At 44.2% G+C, this 19,921-nt stretch overlaps 1 protein-coding gene and 1 pseudogene across 8 annotated transcripts in view; both read right to left on the bottom strand.

The window, feature by feature from the left end:
• Window positions 1-19,921, bottom strand: part of LOC138947333 (extended synaptotagmin-2-like) — an 81,072-nt gene that overhangs the window by 35,554 nt on the left and 25,597 nt on the right. For 3 of the 8 annotated variants that reach the window (XM_070318783.1, XM_070318787.1, XM_070318788.1), the window contains exons 11-15: window positions 10,818-10,903; window positions 10,156-10,204; window positions 9,641-9,730; window positions 8,226-8,237; window positions 544-636 (exon numbers count right to left, since the gene is read on the bottom strand). In XM_070318783.1, coding sequence (XP_070174884.1) covers window positions 544-636; window positions 8,226-8,237; window positions 9,641-9,730; window positions 10,156-10,204; window positions 10,818-10,903 — 330 coding nt within the window. The remainder of the gene's footprint in view (window positions 1-543; window positions 637-8,225; window positions 8,238-9,640; window positions 9,731-10,155; window positions 10,205-10,817; window positions 10,904-19,921) is intronic. The other 5 variants (XM_070318785.1, XM_070318789.1, XM_070318786.1 and 2 more) reach the window with 3 other exon arrangements.
• LOC138947885 (5S ribosomal RNA) lies at window positions 15,838-15,956 on the bottom strand (annotated as a pseudogene).

Raw genomic sequence — 19,921 nt, 5'->3', positions numbered from 1 at the left:
ATGATGGCAAAATCGTATGGGTTCCCATGTCTGACCTTCCGAGTACCACACAGCCAGGGTAAAGCCTCGACACACAATCATGCTAGCAAATAAATCAGGCATGGGAATTAAAAATTGTAAAAAAGGCTGAAAATTTTAAGTAATAACAAAGTCGACGGCGCGAAGCACCTAGCATTACTAGGGGGGTCCGGGGGCATGCCCCCCCGGAATTTTGTTCTCTCTCTCAAAAAAAAAAAGGTGCAATTTGGTGTCATCTTAGCTCCAAGTTTGCCATTTAATTCAGTTTTTAGAACCATTTTTGCCTCCCCCATTTTTTTTTCGGCGGAACAAAAAACCAATTCGGCGGAAATTTGCCTTTCGGCGGACAATTCCCATGCCTGATAAATGCTGAAGGCAGAAATGAAGAAGAAAGATCGACACACATTCAAAAGAGACTGAAATCAGTGCCCAAGGTAAGAATAGACTGAATTCAGTGTCGCAGGTATTTAGAACATTAGACTCAGCTCAGAATTCAGTGTCCCAAGTAAGAACACAGGTACTCACAGGTAAGTCGAGGGCAGAGTCCAGGTTAACGATGAGGAGGGCTGAGTGAATGCTGTCCTCGTCAATTGCCAAATCGCGTACCTGTGTCATCACCTGTATGGAACATCACAGCATTGTTCAGCATACTGGCAACTTGTCAGCACAATTTTCAGTATACTGCAGGTAATATAAAAGTGATCAAATTACATGTATAGGGTGGATAAATTGGGTAATTATTTGGAGAGTGAGGTTTTTGGGGGAAAGAGGGGGAGGAGGCAGTTAGATGGTTGCAGGGAGGGGGGTTGTGTGTGCGCATGTGTGTGCGTGTGTGTGTGTGGACGTGCAGGTCTGTGTGTGTGTGTGTGTGTGTGTGTGTGTGTGTGTGTCCCTGTATGTCTGTTTGTTTGTCTGTGTGTGCGCATGAGTGTGTTTGCATGTGAGCTTGTGTGCATGTGTGCATGCTGTACATGAGGTCTCTGCTGACCACTAGAAGGGATGTGTCAGGGGGAAATCAACTCCACTAATGTTCTTTTTCGAACAAAATAACCATGGTTTAACTAATAATTCACAGCATGAAATGTGTCCATTAATGCATCCATAATTCCTTTAACAAAAACCAAGGTAAGTGCAATGAGTTTTGGAGGGGGGAAGGGGTGTTTGGAGATATATCTGATCAAACATCATGTGATTAAGCTCTCACTTCAAAAAAATGGCCACACTATTAGTTCAGACTGTCTTTGGTTGGCATGCAATTACCTGCCCAGCATGACATAAACACACCCAAAGCACACACTGCAAAATGCTTTAACTTATTGAAATTCAAATCCACAAGCATTCATCATTTGATTATCCATGTATTATTCAAAACAAACTGACCTATTCAAATTATGCTGCAAATGTTCAGTATGAGTGTGTGTGTGTGCGTGTGTGTGTGCGTGTGTGTGTGCGTGTGTGGTGTGTGTGGTGTGTGTGTGTGTGTGTGTGTGTGTGTGTGTGTGTGTGTGTGTGTGTGTGTGTGTGTGTGTGTGGGTGTGTGTTTTAGATTAAAATGCTGGTACTGCGGAATCACAAATAATTGACATACCAGTGTGTTTCAGACATCATTAAATACTTACTCAATTAAAACAGATAGGTTTAGAAAAATTCAAACAATGTTCACACCTTGAGAGACGCTGTCAAAATTATATAATTATAATTTTCATTTTAAATGCCTTAGCTTCTTCTTCTTCTTCTGCGTTCCTGGAAATGCCTTAGCAATCATGAACTGTCATTATATACATCTCAAATGTGGGCACAAGGGGGTGAATTTCCCGAAACGGATGATTCATTCTGGGTCTGTATCTGCAGATAGAGATTGTGTTTATGAGTCATTTAATTTATATTTTCATCTGTTGGCTTATAATATATCATATACATTCTTTGCAGGTATAATTGTAAGCCAGTGCATAAATATGGAAGGTTGTTCACTTCTGAGTAAGTGGCCAGAAACAGGGGTGATATCAAAGGCAGAGCCTTTTTCTAAGACATTATAGGAGTCTGACAAATTCGCTGAGGAAAAGAGATATTGAGACACATAAACCCAAACACGCACACGTACACACTTACACACACTTACAGACACAGACACAGACACAGACACACACACACACACACTGTGACACACACACACATGAAAGCCCATTTTCTCCTTGAAAGATTTCAACAAAAAGACTAGGCCATCATCAATCAGTGTAACTGATAACAACACAAAGTGCATATCAAAACTGAATTTTCAAAACAAAGTTTTAAATAAAATATAAATAATAAAACAGCTACTTGCTGCACTAAAGAAAGAAAATAATCATAAGCCGTATCTAATTCTGATACGTCTTTACTAGTTACCTTGAAATTAAAATGTAATTACCAACACACTAACACTAACAAGAAAATGAACGAAATTCTAAGCAATAAAATCATATAAAATCATAACTGATAGATAAAAAGATAGAAAGAAAGTGGTACAGTAAAAAAAAGAAACGGAATATATGTCTTTCTGTATAAGCATTGAAGAAACTGTCCCCTGAATTTTAAAATAATAAAACATAAAAAAGGAAATTTTAAGAAAATAGAATTCCCTCAAACAAAAGCTCTTCAGGGAATAGCGAGAGAGCCCTGAGTATCAGAGTAAGAATGGGTCACCCTCCTCCTCCACACCCCCTCCCCTTCATTTTCTGATATTTTTTTTGGTATATGTTACGTCATTTTTTTAATATGTTACACTGTCAGTCGGTTGCCAAATAATCTATAGAATTTGTTCTCCTTGTTCTTCATGTATTTATCTTAATTAATATAAAACAAACTGCAGGATATGATGACTGAACTCATAATCTTTCCAACCAAAAATAAAATAAAATGAGAAACAGAATTTGTTTACACGATCGTGTTACTATTTTTATAACTCAACCATAATTAAATCTCTAACTTATAAAATACACACTGAAATTAAACTAAAACACACAAAAAATTAATCCACTCGTCAAATAATTACTGAGCTAAAAAACAAAACAAAAAACAATAAATAGAGAAATGCAAATACAAATTTAAAACAAAGAAGTAAACTTGAAAAAAACACGACTTTTTTCTGATCTAATTTGTATGTTATTTATAATGCATATACGTCTATATAAAAAAAAATTATAAATATAAATAACTATAAAGCTAAACAAAGCCTTTCAAGAGTACTGTTAAAGTAATTGAATAAAATATAATCATTTCATTCAAAGTGCAATTGATCCGTAAAAATATTCCAGCAGTCAAATTATTAGAAGACCTTCACGTCATAATTTCATTTTAACTGCTCAGACCTGTTGTGGTTCTGAATTGGGGTAGAATGGCCACCAATGGTACTAATCATACTAACAAACCAAATTGTCTAGTAATTGTAAAGGCAAACCAAAAACGCAATCATGCATACCAATTCTATTTAATCTCTCAACTCACACATGCCAAATCCAAAAGCGGAAGGGGGGCGAGCGAGCTCCCAATTAAAATTAATACATCAGAAAGAAAAAAATGGTGCCAATCACTCTTTCAAGCCTAAGCTTCTCTTCAACTACAGTATTCCTCAAAGACTCAACCGGCCATCATTTAAAACAACCCCTAGCTGTAAATTAACCTGCTCAACATTGTGAACAATAATATCAAGATGTGAAATATTGTCAAAGACGCCAATTTATAGTTTTTAAACTGAGAGACTGTAAAGCTATCCCTTGAAAGGCGTGTATATATAATTTCCTGTGTATGGTTAAAGTTTATATTTTGACACACACCAGCCAGAAAAAGAAGGAATAAAACAAAAACAAAGCAAGCACCAACTTGTTCAAAACATCACTCTGGACTTACCAGGCATAATGCAAATTAGAAGGTGTGATTTTACCAAGGACTTGCAAACCTCAGTTCAATAAAAGAGAATTCAGAAAACACTTGTTAGAACTATCCCAATATTTCTTAAAATGTCTCTTAACTAGTGTGGTTCGGATAATTAACAGGCATAGGAATAGAAAAAAGTAAAAAAGGCTGAACATTTGTAAGTAATAGCAAAGTCGCCGGCGCACAGCGCCTGGCCCTGCTAGGTTCGTCATGCCCACCCCCCCCCCCCCCCCCCCTCCCCGGATTTTTGTTTCCAAGTTTGCCATTAAATTCAGTTTTTAGAACCATTTTTGCCTCCCCCATTTATTTTTTCGGCGGACACTTTTGCTTTTTCAGCGGAACGAAAAAAAAATTCGGCGGAAATTTGCCTTTCGGCGGACAATTCCCATGCCTGAATTAACTGACACACCGAATGATTAAATAACATGCTCATTACGGTGAAACACATATTCATGAATCATCGATCGATGAATAACAAACACATGCATAACTAGATCACAGATGTTTTCGATTATAATTACAACACATTAAGTTAATTCATGCAGCAGTATATCAAATACTAGACAATCATGCATACCATATGTGCTCAAGTTAAGTCCTAAATAATAGTAGTTTTGCATTTCTTTTTCTTTTTTTAATCACAGGAAATTAAAATGAATATAATTCATAATGCGCAGCCCAGACATCTTCACACAGCTAATGGGACCAATTGCCGCCTGTAAAATGTCTCAATCTCTCCCTGTAGCCACAGAGAAATGTAATATATAATGGCTTCAAATGAAACTCATGGTCATCAAGATTTCTTTCTCACAACATTGTTGAAATCCTGATGAAGAATTCCATGGCTGTGAATCAGCACTGAGTTGTTCCATCAAGAATAATGGTGTTTTGGGGGGGTCTTTTTCTTTTTAGATTGTTGAAACTATAGACGGTGATCAGAAATAACTTCGTCAAGACGACTGTCTATTGGTTGTGGGAGAGTGACGTTTTACCTTGATTTTCCTTGGCAACACTGAGGCAAGCTTCGAGTGACACTGTTGGCCAATCACTAGCGAGTTGTGGTCAGTGATCTGTGCCAGTGAAATCACGTGAACGACTGACATCCCAGTCTGCTAAACATAGCTCTTTTCCGACCAACTGTCTATCGATCGGCATTGCCGATTGCCGATGTGATCGCTTTGCTCAGTGTCAGATTGAGCAACCACATGTGCGAGTGATTGGCCTACAATGTCATGTGTAACTTGCCTCAATGTTTCTAAGGATAAGCATAGACCATTTATCCTGGACCGCCAACTAGCTCTCTCTCCGCTCTTTCTCTCTATTACGAGGTAGCGGCCTCTCGCATTTAGGAACCTACGCTTACAAGCCTTTCAGAAATCAGGGAGACGTGATATCCGGTGTCGATTGTAAACATGGACGAAGTTGCCGAGGTAAGTTCTGAAAATGCTAAAATAAACTCAGCAAAAGTGCATATGGAACATGTTTTCCGGTGAGTTTTGTTAAGTTTAGTTTGGAGTTTTGGAAAATCCAGTTCATTGTCACCTCCCATTGTCACAAATAACTGAAGCATGCTTTCTTTTCACTGTCTTCGAATCGCTAGCCTTTCAAACCGGACGCTAAGCGCCCCTGAAAGTCGAGAGTCGTAACCTCGAAGGGTCACGTGACGAGTTGGCGGTCCAGGCTATTTGGTCTATGGGATAAGCAACTTTCACACAAATATGACAGAGTTATTTCTGGAATTCGTCTTTTCCGAGACAGTTTAACAACCAGAGTTACATATCCGACAAATACATGTACATGCATTTATTTTTTTCATTTTTTTCATTCCAAAAGACATTTCATAACATGACAACATTCATTATCACTAAATAATATTATTACAATGAACATGCATTTGTGCATGAAGACACTGCATGACTAAATGGTGTGCAAGGCAATACAACATATCAGACACACTGGACAATGCTTTCCAGTCAGTTCATTTTAAGTTTTGACAGTCTCTTGCAAGTCAAATGTCACCCCTCCTAACTCCTGGCCCCCACACAACTCCTCCCTCTCTGTCTCTTCATTACCTGCAGCCCCCCCCCCCCACCCCACCCTCCCCCACCAGCCTTCAAACCCCCACCCATGTTCTCTTCCCCAATCTCAACCCCTCTCAATGGATTTGTAGATGTCCCTCAAGATAATTGTTTTTTTTTATATACATGTCCTTTACAAAATAAGGCTGTGAAAGATAAAAGGGGTTCTAATTAAGCCTTTCCAATAATATATTGGTTTTATTTATTAGTAACTTAATGATGGTCAAGATGAAAATGTTGATGCAACAAAACCACATCACAAGAGACAGACCTGACCCCAAAATGTGTTTGTAAAATATGACTGGGAAAAAAAGCTTTCAAATACAGTCCTTTGACCACATAGAAAGCAAAACCAAGAAAACAGAAGAAGAAAAAAGGGGACAAAAAGAAATAAGAGGGCAAAATAAAAGCCTATTTCTTCTTCGTTTCATGGGCTGACACTCCCACTGCTTTTACGTATACGACTGTTTTTAACCTGCCATTTAGGCAGCAATACGCCGCCGCTTTTGAGGGATGCATGCTAATGGTATCTTCTATATTTTCTATTCTATTGAGGTCTAACGAATGACGTCTCACAGCGTGCGTGGTCGTCCTTGGCGGTCAAGAAAGCCGCCGCGATCATTGCGCAGACGACACTCTAGACCGCCAATATTTTTTGTGCGCATCACGTGCTCCACATAAATCGGCCAGAAACGAAGCAATTGGGAAACCTGGATAGTTCCACCGAACTCCGACATGGATTACAGGATATTTTCCGTGCGCACTTGTTCTTGTGCTTGCGTGTAAACACGAAGGGGGATATTAAGGCACTAGCAGGTCTGCACATAAGTTAATGACCTGGAAGATTGGAAAAATCTCTACCTTCAACCCACCAGGTGCGCCCGGGATTTGAACTCACGACCTTCAGCTTGGAAGGCCGGCGTCTTATCATCTAGCTAGTCCACTGCGCGCGCTTTATCTAATATAAAAGCCATACATTTTTATTTATATTGAGTTGGACAAAAACAAAAAACAAAAATAAAATCCCTGAGGCACTTTCATATTGCACATTAATTTTGTTGTTCAATTCAATGATATTCATTTTGATCAACTACCTCTCTCCCCCTCCCTCCCCTCACCAAACCTTCTGTCCCAATAACACCGCCCACCCCTCCCTTCCCTCACCAAACCTTCTGTCCCAATAACACCGCCCACCCCTCCCTCCCCTCACCAAACCTTCTGTCCCAATAACACCGCCCACCCCTCCCTCCCCTCACCAAACCTTCTGTCCCAATAACACCGCCCACCCCTCCCTCCCCTCACCAAACCTTCTGTCCCAATAACACCGCCCACCCCTCCCTCCCCTCACAAAACCTTCTGTCCCAATAACACCACCCACCCCTCCCTCCCCTCACAAAACCTTCTGTCCCAATAACACCACCCACCCCTCCCTCCCCTCACCAAACCTTCTGTCCCAATAACACCGCCCACCCCTCCCTCCCCTCACCAAACCTTCTGTCCCAATAACACCGCCCACCCCTCCCTCCCCTCACCAAACCTTCTGTCCCAATAACACCGCCCACCCCTCCCTCCCCTCACCAAACCTTCTGTCCCAATAACACCGCCCACCCCTCCCTCCCCTCACCAAACCTTCTGTCCCAATAACACCGCCCACCCCTCCCTTCCCGTTCTTTTTCACCTAATGTAAATCACACTTTCTGTTAACATGTCCTTCTCCCACACTTTACTTCTACTACCCCCCCCCCCCCACCCACCCATGCCAGTGCCCCCCCCCCCCCCCTTCCCCAGTTTCCACATTTTCTGTGCATTTGCTTTCTTTTTCCTAACACTGAACAGGCTGGTGCATTAGATTTTCAAGTATAAAGGGGAATATACCATGTGGGGTAGATGTACCTTCCCTTTGTTATTGGGGTTGATGTAGCAGCTGTATTATTGGGATGGGGGGAAAAAACCCAACGTGTTTGGGGCTGATTAGAAGCCTCATTATTCGGGTTGATTTAAAGCAGTAAACAGTGATTACATAAAACACATAACCCCAAACCTTGTAGCGTGTCTAAACAACACAAACACATCAGCAGCATGCGGGTAGAGACAACACACATGACAACCAGAACAGCGACAATAACAAAGTGCATGTTGTGATCTAACTATGCGACACACTAATATAGATCGAGATACATGAAAGATACTTTGTGAAGAGACAACATCCATTCTTACGTTGCTCATTTGCTGCAAAATGATGAACAATGTAAAAGACACAGTTGAATGAAGGGAATGAATATGAAAAAAATACATGAGATACTTGGAGAAAGACAAACAGTTGCTGGCCTATACAATATGATTACTTGCTCCCTGAACATTTGGAAAGATAATCATATTTTCCAATGTATCAGTTGAGAAGGAATCAGACAGGGTGTGAACAAAACAATAGTGTGGTATTAACACTTATAAGTCACCTATCACCAAAACATGTGATGTATCACAAATAATTGAACGTGACTATAGACCCTAGCTAGATAAAAGCAACACATGGAACATAATTATATATATAAATGTAAAGTACTTCTTTTTCTTCAGCGTTCGACAGGTAAGTCACTAATTTTAAATTACTGTTTCTTTCATACTCAGGGAGTGAGCTTGAAATTAGATGATAAATATATTCTCAAAAGCTTTCCCATCCAAAAAAATGCAAATTTTGTTTGTTTGGTTGTTTGTTTGCTTAACGCCCAGCCGACCACGAAGGGCCATATCAGGGCGGTGCTGCTTTGACATTTAACGTGCGCCACACACAAGACAGAAGTCGCAGCACAGGCTTCATGTCTCACCCAGTCACATTATTCTGACACCGGACCAACCAGTCCTAGCACTAACCCCATAATGCCAGACGCCAGGCGGAGCAGCCACTAGATTGCCAATTTTAAAGTCTTAGGTATGACCCGGCCGGGGTTCGAACCCACGACCTCCCGATCACGGGGCGGACGCCTTACCACTAGGCCAACCGTGCCGGTAAAAATGCAAATACAATGAACACTCCGTTTAGGATTGATTCTCAATTTGAAATGGAGATGAGTGGAATGAATAAACAAATATTTTTTTCTACTCTCTAAATGCGGAGGAGAGGGATCACTCTGGACATGCTTGAGTCAACAATAATGCTTTAAACAAGAACACAACTGCTGAACAAGCAAGAGCCATGTTAAAAGAAAAATGCAAAATTAGCTTAGAAAACACAAAATCATACCCAAACTAAAGAAAACAGCACATGTGACAGAGTAATTATAATTTAACTCTATGTTTCACTCTGCTAAAAAAAACCGAAGTCTGCATCAAAGTTATGTTGAGGTACGAATCGTAGATTACTGTTTCACTTGCACTCTGTCCTATTTCTCCAATATTACAAAATCAAACAAAAAATCTAAATTGTAATATGTTCATGCTTCCAAAAATAACATACCAGTGAAACAAATGCCCTACATGTCTTGATGCATGCATTTAATATAAACCCTTCATGACAGGTTATTCTGCAAAACTGAATATGAAGTTTCAAATCCACTTACAGTTCAACAGAAGACATATAGGGGAGTACAGTGAAGACAAAAGAGCGTGATATGCACAATTATCGGTGAACCTACCCGATCAAGTTCCAGCGGGTCATTAGCCAAATACAGCCACACGGCACGGATGTGAACCATGCCTTTCTTCACGTCATCCAGGGTGAGCCACTGTGTCACACAAAAACAATCACATTTTAGTCTAATTTAAACGTACATTCCTTCCTGAGGATAGGAGATCAAAACTGACTGTTTTGGATAGAAAATGAATTATTTTCAATGCCATATGAAACTTGTTCTGATTTTTGGGTTGATTTTAACAAGGGGAACTTTATTTTTCAGAATTTTATCTTCAGGGATGACTGTTTTCTGCCCAGTTTTGCATGACAGGTCGTATAGAAATCAGTCTCAAAATGGGAAACAGCAGTGAAGACAAAAGAGCAATGTGTGCATGCGTGTACATGCGTTTGGAAGGCGATGGTATTTGTGTGTGAAAATGACATGTTTCCTGAATGAAGCTAACAAAATCCCTCACAGTCCGTCAATTAACACATAATTATTTTTTTCACATGGTTACAACCACCACACAAGCTCACCTCATCCAATGTCCCCTTCTCAAAGATGGAAGAGATTTCCACAGAAATACTGAAAGAAAAACTCACACAATCAGTTAACAATTAGGAGATAATTTATTTCTGCTTTCACTATTACCAGAGAGTCTCTTAATACAGGGTGATAGATTTTAATATTCTTGGAAACTTCCAGTAATACACATTTATATACCGTACTGTCAACTTCTCCCATCATCCCCATGCACTCTATCTCTTTCTCCTCTCTCCCTCCCTCTCCATGAACACTAAATTGAAATTAACTCTAATACTGACAGAGAGAAGTCTCTGCATAAAATGACGTGTTCAAAACCTTCCACATCCATCTGTGCGCCTCACCCATTCTCCATCGGGCCTTTTTCCCTCTCTCTCTCTCTCGATGCCACTTCCCACCTCCTCTCTCTCTCTCTCTCTCTCTCTCTCTCTCTCTCTCCCTCCCTCCCTCCCCTCCCTCCCTCCCTCCCTCCCTCCCTCCCTCCCTCCCTCTCTCCCTCCCTCCCTCCCGTGCATCTTTCCAATTCTCCCTAGGGCCTTTTTCCCTCTCTCTCTCTCTCACGATGCCACTACCCACCTCTCTCCTTCCCCCCCCCCCCCCCCCCATCACTTCCCTTCCCCTCCCCTCCCCTCCCCTCCCCTCCCCTCCCTCTCACCTGCCCAGCTCGTCGTCCTTGTTACCAGGGTCCTTGTCTCTCAGCACCAGGTTGAGGAACTGGCCATCACGCTCGTCAATCACAAACTGCAACACAACGCAACGCAATGTGACCATCATAGCCTCAGCACACATTGTTTTAAAGTTTACTTCAGGGCTCCCCACACAACACAACCCAATGTCACCATCATAGCCTCAGCACAACGTTTGTTTTAAAGTTCGACAATTACAAACTGCAACGCAACGCAACGCAATGTCACCACCATATCCTCAGGACAATGTGTGTTTTAAACTTTACTTCAGGGCTCACACAACGCAACCAAATGTAGCCACCATAGCCTCAGCACAACGTTTGTTTTAAAGTTCGACAATTACAAACTGCAACACAACGCAACGCAATGTCACCACCATATCCTCAGGACAATTAAAAATTTTAGTAATAAATTTTCATTTGATTAATATACTTACCCAACTCACATATAGCAATTAACCCTGGTTCAGTGCTGGTATCGCTGTACGCGTCCCCTTGGTAACAAGAAAGACGCCTCTAAAAAAGAGTGACCGAGACCCGTAAGGGTGTCTAGGCCAGCCCGGAAACGAGGCTGCCTTCCGTATGCGCGCGCATACTCCGCCATATGCATCATTCTAAAACGAAGCCCAACTCACTTCTTTTTTAGACATATATAACCCCACAGCGGGGAGGCGGGAGGGAATAAACGATGTGAGTTGGGTAAGTATATTAATCAAATGAAAATTTATTACTAAAATTTTTAATTAAATTACATATCTTACCCAACTCACATATAGCAGATTGCTACTAAAGGTTGGAGGGCACTGTCCCAAATAGGAATCGAGATTTTGTCCTGCCTCTACCCGAGCAGGTAACCCAGAAACACATCCTGTCTCAAGGCATAGAAATCCCTGAGAAAGACATCAATGAAGAACCTCTCAAGAAAGCCAGTAAGCCGACTCAAGAACTTCCGCCAGGAGATTAAAATGAAGATCAACTAGTGTGGAAGCCCAATCTATTGCCTCATGAGGCCTGGCTGTAATAAAGGGCAAGACTGCCCTGCCATTCCCTGCCTGACTCTGCCACCAGCCAAGAGCTTGCCTAGCTATGGTGGAGACCCACTCGGCTAACGAGACTTTCGACATATCTCTAAACCGTACCATGATGAATGAGATAAAAAGAAGTTTCTGAGTCTCCAAACGAGAGTGCACAGTCCGAAACAGAAATCTGCTGAGGGCTCTAACAGGACAAAAATGTACATCAGGATCTCCAAGAGCAATAAACTTGCTCAAGAGAGGAAAGTTGAGTCCGCGCCACCCGAAGAGAGAGGACTGACTGCTCCCCCCCCCCTTTTAATTCCTTGCCAACACTTGAAGGCATGCCTAAACAATGTGGCAGTCTATAAAGCTAAGGTTGACTTAAGTAAGTCATTACCTCCACCAAAGTCGATAGAAAAACTTTCTATCCTTAACCAGTGTTTAACGTCATTTCTAACCGTTCAGGGTTAAAAAGCGACGGAGTTGCAAAATAAGAACAAGAGCTGTTAGAATCAATAATCTGAAAAGATCCATGCAAGCTAGACAAATCATTGAACTCGAAATGATCAAAAGGCTAAATATGGCTCTGGAGGAGCCAGAATATTGCTAAAAGGTTTAAAATGTGCACAAAGCTGGATTCTCCAAATTCTGCTTACTTGCCAGAAAATTTGAAGGAACCCTAAGAACCATAGATCAGTCTTTCCCCAAAAAGCTGTCCATAGCAAACCTAGCCAGAAAAAACCTTCTGCATAGAACACAGAAACTCTGAACCAAATCCAGAGTTGAGGCAGAAGCCCCTAAGTAACTCAAGTGAACCCTTACAGCAGACATTCAAGTAATTCCGATGTGAGAAAGCAAAGATGCCTTCTTGCCAGCCTAAAGAGGTCTGGAAACCAAGATTGCAAAGACCCGTACTGTGCGACCAACAGGTCGCCCAAACTAACTCAAAAAGAGCCCTGTGAAAGCGAGGGTATGGAGCCCCAACCCAAAGTGGATAACAGCCAGCCTGAAGCTTTTCGTTTGGAAACGAAAAACAGCCAAGACCTGCCCTGCGCTTTCTTTTTACCGTGAGATTCTCTTAGTTAGAGAACCCGCGTGCCTAGAAGCGGGCTCAAAAAGAGCCCTTTCAAACAAGAAAGAGATTAACCTCTAGCCAACAGAATAATACTTAAAGGGCAGAGGCTTACTCTCAGGTAAAAAACGGCAAAGTAAAATCTTTGTATATGAGTCCAGTCGGACCACAAAGATAACCTGTTAAACGTAACCGCCCGAGCGAGAGACTAAAAGCAAGTTTCGTTCAAACGAGCCAATCATAAAGAAAAGATGCCGCAATCTCCCAGAGCTAGGAGACCTTGATCTAACAGACAGTCTCTCCTTGCTATCGCCATCACCAAACCCGAGGGCGGTTCCATAGAACGAAAAGCAAGAGAACCTAAGTCCTTAAGCTTGGAGTTACCCGAAGCCTACAGAAAGCGCTCCGCGAGTGACACGCTACTTGGGCGTAAGAAACAAGCTAAAGCACCACCACCACCACAGGCAAATAGTCGTGCGTTGCCCACAAAAGTAGTGGTGACAAAGAAGACTCGCTTGCGAAAACTTCCGCAAGAACAAGATAACCCCGCCAGAGGATCTAAGAACTTAACACTAGAAGATTCTCCTCAGAAAGCTCAAACCAACTACAAAATGCCGCGAACCGCGACACAGCTGAAGTATGAGCCTCCCCATTTCCTCCTCTTGTTCCAGCATCATAACGAGCATCGAAATGATGAGAACCAGTCACCCATCCCGATAAGGCAAAAACTTGCCAACAATCGGAAAAGTTTTGAAAAGTTTCAAACGTCATAACACCATGCCAGACCTCCATCCACCTGACTCACGCCAGCTGGAAGACTGGAAGAGAAAGTGAAAACAGCCTGTAAAAAAGGCAAAGGAACCGCAGAAACGGAACCAGAAGCCAAAAGCTGAAAAGTGCCGACCACCACCACCACAGTGTTAACAGTAGAAGGATATCCCGTCCTGCACCCAGAAGTCACAGCCGCAAAAGCAAAAGCGCAACAGGCCGTGGATAAGTAAACATCAGGACCAACCGGTTGCACAGAAACACACCGGACGATCCCGTTGTACCTCGAACCATTTCAGCTGCGAGCGCCACTGCACTTGCTAACTTGAAACAGAACCTAAAATCAGTGCTTAACAGAAAAACAGGAGCACCTTAATCTGAACAGCCTTCATGCACCTCCGTGCAATCCGGAAGCTGACTCCATGCTAGACTAAATCTCCAACAAGGAATCAGCCCTACTGCTCGCTTCCTGCCCCCCTGCTCGGTATCAAAGGTAGGAAAGTGACCCCCGGAGAGACTCGCATGGTCAACCCAAGAATCACCCAGCCCACCAACTTCCTGCCCCCAGGGCGGAAGCTTACGTTGCCTAGGGCTCTTAGCCGCTGCTGAACGTGCGCCAGAAAGCGGAAGAACAGACACGGTTTCAACACTTCACCGCACAAAGCTTGCTACCTCCTGCGAACGTACACCACTTTCACCGGAGAACCCGGCTACACGCGGCCCTTTGCCAACTCCAGGGCAATGGACAACGATTACCGGAAGCTAAAGTGAACATCCTGTTCCTCCGAACTTCCAGAAGCCATCAAACCGAATAGAGGTGGAGGAAGTAAAGCTTTGCTCTCAACCACCCCCTCCAGTCAAAACTTAAATGCCGTTTTCCGCCGCCCACGTCACTGCGCTGGACAACCTGAACGGCAAGTTAAGCTGGGTGTCGTCCATCCCCGTGAACGCACCCTCATATGGAAGTATCTTCGTCATCCTCTCCTTCATGCTCGCAATCGCAATCGGGAAGGTGACCCCCGCCTTTCGCGGTCCACCAACTTCCACAATACTTAAATGCCATTTTCCGTCGACCACGTCACTGCGCTGGACAACTTGAACGGCAAGTTAAGCTGGGTGTCGTCCATCCCCGTGGACGCACCCTCATAAGAAGGTATTCTCGTTAACCTTTCCTTCATGCTCGCAATCGCAATCAGGAAGGTGACCCCCGCCTTTCGCGGTCCACCAACCTTCACAAAACTTAAATGCCATTTTCCGCCGCCCACGCCACTGCGCTGGACAACTTGAACAGCAAGTAAGCTGGGTGTCGTCCATCCCCGTGGACGCACCCTCAAATGGAAGTATCCTCGTTATCCTTTCCTTCATGCTCGCAGTCGCAATCAGGAAGGTGACCCCCGCCTTTCGCGGTCCACCAACTTCCAAAAAACTTAAATGCCGTTTTCCGCTGCCCGCGTCACGGCGTTTGGACAACTTGAACGGCAAGTAAGCTGGATGTCGTCCACCACCGTGGACGCACCCCTTCCTGCCCCCTGGGCGGAAGCAGATGCCTTTCAACCTGACCACAGTCTACTGACGAGGCGGGAAGAATAGGAACATCTGTTCGCTTGTCAGGGCCCTTAGCACCCACTGACACCCCGACTAAGCGGTGGATATCAGCCGATGTTTCAGAACTTTCACCTGGGATGAGACCCGAGGCTACTCCCTCAAGACAACGCTCACGTGGCGAACACATGTTCGCTTGTCAGGGCCCTTAGCACCCACTGACACCCCGACTAAGCGGTGGATATCAGCCAATGTTTCAGAACTTTCACCTGGGATGAGACCCGAGGCTACTCCCTCAAGACAACGCTCACGTGGAGTACACATACCTTGTGAAGAAGGACAGACACCGGAGACCGTGAACTCCCCACATAAGGTCACAGCAGGGGACGAACGACCACTGTCCAGAGAAGAACACACAGCAACCCCGGCCGGGAGAGCACGTAGTTCTGCCTTTGATGACGAAGTGCCAGCTGCCAAAGCAGAAACCTGTGAACTTAAAGTCAAAAGCAAAGAGGCCACGTCTACAGACGCAAGCCCAATAACAACATGTTTAACACCGAGCCCGGACTAATCCGTAGGCTTAAAACAAAGGTGGCCACTGCACCCGGTGTTCACAGGCGGTCACCCATCCAAGAACTAACCAAGCCCGACGTTGCTTAACTTCGATGAAAGGACGAGAACCGGTGCTTACAACGTGGCGAGGCCGTTGGCCGGCAAAATGGGGGTTCCGGAATAGTCACCAGTGTAGTAAACAAACTGCAAGCGGACTTGTCTACCGGCTTAGCGGGTAAAAGAATCAACACATCCAAAGATTTTTAGCAAGAGAGTCTACAACAGAAACGGACATAGACCGGATAGTTTAGACTTCCTAAAAGCTTTCTAAGGAGAAAAGGGCACAGCAGCTACCTATTAAGAAGCTGCCCTCTTCTTAGCATTGTCAGCCATGACGGAAAAACGACTCACGAAAAAATTTCTGAGAAACATCGCAAGTCCAAAATACGGCCAACAAAACTGCCAAAATCAAGCAAAATACAAGGAACGACCTCACCTCAACATAGTTGTGAAGTCCAGATGACAAGAAGAGACCAAGAGGAACGAAACAAAGTCAAAAAGACTAAGTAACAAAGGCTGAACAGCCAGAGCGTACATAAAATGCGACCAGTCCCACTGACGCTGAGTTTTTAGAATGATGCATATGGCGGAGTATGCGCGCGCATACGGAAGGCAGCCTCGTTTCCGGGCTGGCCTAGACACCCTTACGGGTCTCGGTCACTCTTTTTTAGAGGCGTCTTTCTTGTTACCAAGGGGACGCGTACAGCGATACCAGCACTGAACCAGGGTTAATTGCTATATGTGAGTTGGGTAAGATATGTAATTTAATGTGTGTTTTAAACTTTACTTCAGGGCTCACACAACGCAACCAAATGTAGCCACCATAGCCTCAGCACAACGTTTGTTTTAAAGTTCGACAATTACAAACTGCAACACAACGCAACGCAATGTCACCACCATATCCTCAGGACAATGTGTGTTTTAAACTTTACTTCAGGGCTCACACAACGCAACCAAATGTAGCCACCATAGCCTCAGCACAACGTTTGTTTTAAAGTTCGACAATTACAAACTGCAACACAACGCAACGCAATGTCACCACCATATCCTCAGGACAATGTGTGTTTTAAACTTTACTTCAGGGCTCACACAACGCAACCAAATGTAGCCACGATAGCCTCAGCACAACGTTTGTTTTAAAGTTCGACAATTACAAACTGCAACACAACGCAACGCAATGTCACCACCATATCCTCAGGACAATGGAAAATTTCCTAAATAAATTATCATTTAATTAATATACTTACCCGAATCACATTAGCCCTCTTCAGCGTCGGTTGGTAAGCAGAGCTGGTCCGATAGCCCTCGTGAGGCGCCTGGACGTTCTCCTTCGGGGGACAGCTCTTTCGCATCGGGTCACGACCGATACCTTGCTGATCTTTCATTTCCGGCGATAACCTACGAGGCCCCGGACTTGTTCGAACAGCGGCGGCAGTCGGTTTCGACTGCCGCATTTCCGGCACTTGCCGGAAGTGATGATCCGTCCGCTCCGGCACGCTACGGCGGTCGCGGCAGGATGGAGTATTCACTGACTTCCGGTCCTTCCGGATCGCGAAGTCAACCAGTGCAGTCTTCACTTCCGCATTTTGCCGGCCGGAAGTCCGCCATGGCAGAAGGAACGAATGATGCGGAAGAGTCCGCAGCCACCACCCCTTCAGGAAAATAACGAGACGTTACTTCCGCCGCGACGTCAAGAACAGACTTGAGCTTCGACGGAAACACGCCCCGCGACTCCTCGCTGACCACTGATGGAGCATCAGAATAGTCACACGTGGAACCATGACCGAAGTCACCAGTTCCGGAAGCAGAAGCATGCCCTGGCAAACCGGAAACCGGAAAAGCCTGAGCACTAACGTCATCCTGCCGCCCAAAACCCTGTGAAGGTAAAGGGTAAGCAGGACGACCATCCGCAAAAACCGGAGCTGGATGAGCTGACGTCACTCCCCCGACTGAGTGGAGTGATGCCTGCTCAAGCCTAGGCGCTTGAAAGCCGGAAGGCGCACGCTGTAATCCACTATCTGGTATCCGGAAGGAACCACCAGAAGAGGAAGAAGCGTTTCCGGCCGAAACCGGAAGTGTAGTCAACGGAACCGCAAAATGCGGAAGTGAAGACTGCACTGGTTGACTTCGCGATCCGGAAGGACCGGAAGTCAGTGAATACTCCATCCTGCCGCGACCGCCGTAGCGTGCCGGAGCGGACGGATCATCACTTCCGGCAAGTGCCGGAAATGCGGCAGTCGAAACCGACTGCCGCCGCTGTTCGAACAAGTCCGGGGCCTCGTAGGTTATCGCCGGAAATGAAAGATCAGCAAGGTATCGGTCGTGACCCGATGCGAAAGAGCTGTCCCCCGAAGGAGAACGTCCAGGCGCCTCACGAGGGCTATCGGACCAGCTCTGCTTACCAACCGACGCTGAAGAGGGCTAATGTGATTCGGAGTAAGAATATGATATTAAATGTGTGTTTTAAACTTTACTTCAGGGCTCACACAACGCAACCAAATGTAGCCACCATAGCCTCAGCACAACGTTTGTTTTAAAGTTCGACAATTACAAACTGCAACACAACGCAACGCAATGTCACCACCATATCCTCAGGACAATGTGTGTTTTAAACTTTACTTCAGGGCTCACACAACGCAACCAAATGTAGCCACCATAGCCTCAGCACAACGTTTGTTTTAAAGTTCGACAATTACAAACTGCAACACAACGCAACGCAATGTCACCACCATATCCTCAGGACAATGTGTGTTTTAAACTTTACTTCAGGGCTCACACAACGCAACCAAATGTAGCCACCATAGCCTCAGCACAACGTTTGTTTTAAAGTTCGACAATTACAAACTGCAACACAACGCAACGCAATGTCACCACCATATCCTCAGGACAATGTGTGTTTTAAACTTTACTTCAGGGCTCACACAACGCAACCAAATGTAGCCACCATAGCCTCAGCACAACGCTTGTTTTAAAGTTCGACAATTACAAACTGCAACACAACGCAACGCAATGTCACCACCATATCCTCAGGACAATGTGTGTTTTAAACTTTACTTCAGGGCTCACACAACGCAACCAAATGTAGCCACCATAGCCTCAGCACAACGCTTGTTTTAAAGTTCGACAATTACAAACTGCAACACAACGCAACGCAATGTCACCACCATATCCTCAGGACAATGTGTGTTTTAAACTTTACTTCAGGGCTCACACAACGCAACCAAATGTAGCCACCATAGCCTCAGCACAACGCTTGTTTTAAAGTTCGACAATTACAAACTGCAACACAACGCAACGCAATGTCACCACCATATCCTCAGGACAATGTGTGTTTTAAACTTTACTTCAGGGCTCACACAACGCAACCAAATGTAGCCACCATAGCCTCAGCACAACGTTTGTTTTAAAGTTCGACAATTACAAACTGCAACACAACGCAACGCAATGTCACCACCATATCCTCAGGACAATGTGTGTTTTAAACTTTACTTCAGGGCTCACACAGCGCAACCAAATGTAGCCACCATAGCCTCAGCACAACGTTTGTTTTAAAGTTCGACAATTACAAACTGCAACACAACGCAACGCAATGTCACCACCATATCCTCAGGACAATGTGTGTTTTAAACTTTACTTCAGGGCTCACACAACGCAACCAAATGTAGCCACCATAGCCTCAGCACAACGCTTGTTTTAAAGTTCGACAATTACAAACTGCAACACAACGCAACGCAATGTCACCACCATATCCTCAGGACAATGTGTGTTTTAAACTTTACTTCAGGGCTCACACAACGCAACCAAATGTAGCCACCATAGCCTCAGCACAACGCTTGTTTTAAAGTTCGACAATTACAAACTGCAACACAACGCAACGCAATGTCACCACCATATCCTCAGGACAATGTGTGTTTTAAACTTTACTTCAGGGCTCACACAACGCAACCAAATGTAGCCACCATAGCCTCAGCACAACGTTTGTTTTAAAGTTCGACAATTACAAACTGCAACACAACGCAACGCAATGTCACCACCATATCCTCAGGACAATGTGTGTTTTAAAC

The sequence above is a fragment of the Littorina saxatilis genome, linkage group LG14, assembly GCF_037325665.1.
Source record: "Littorina saxatilis isolate snail1 linkage group LG14, US_GU_Lsax_2.0, whole genome shotgun sequence".
Classification (NCBI taxonomy): domain Eukaryota; kingdom Metazoa; phylum Mollusca; class Gastropoda; order Littorinimorpha; family Littorinidae; genus Littorina; species Littorina saxatilis.
This window is presented reverse-complemented; position numbering and strand designations above follow the sequence as displayed.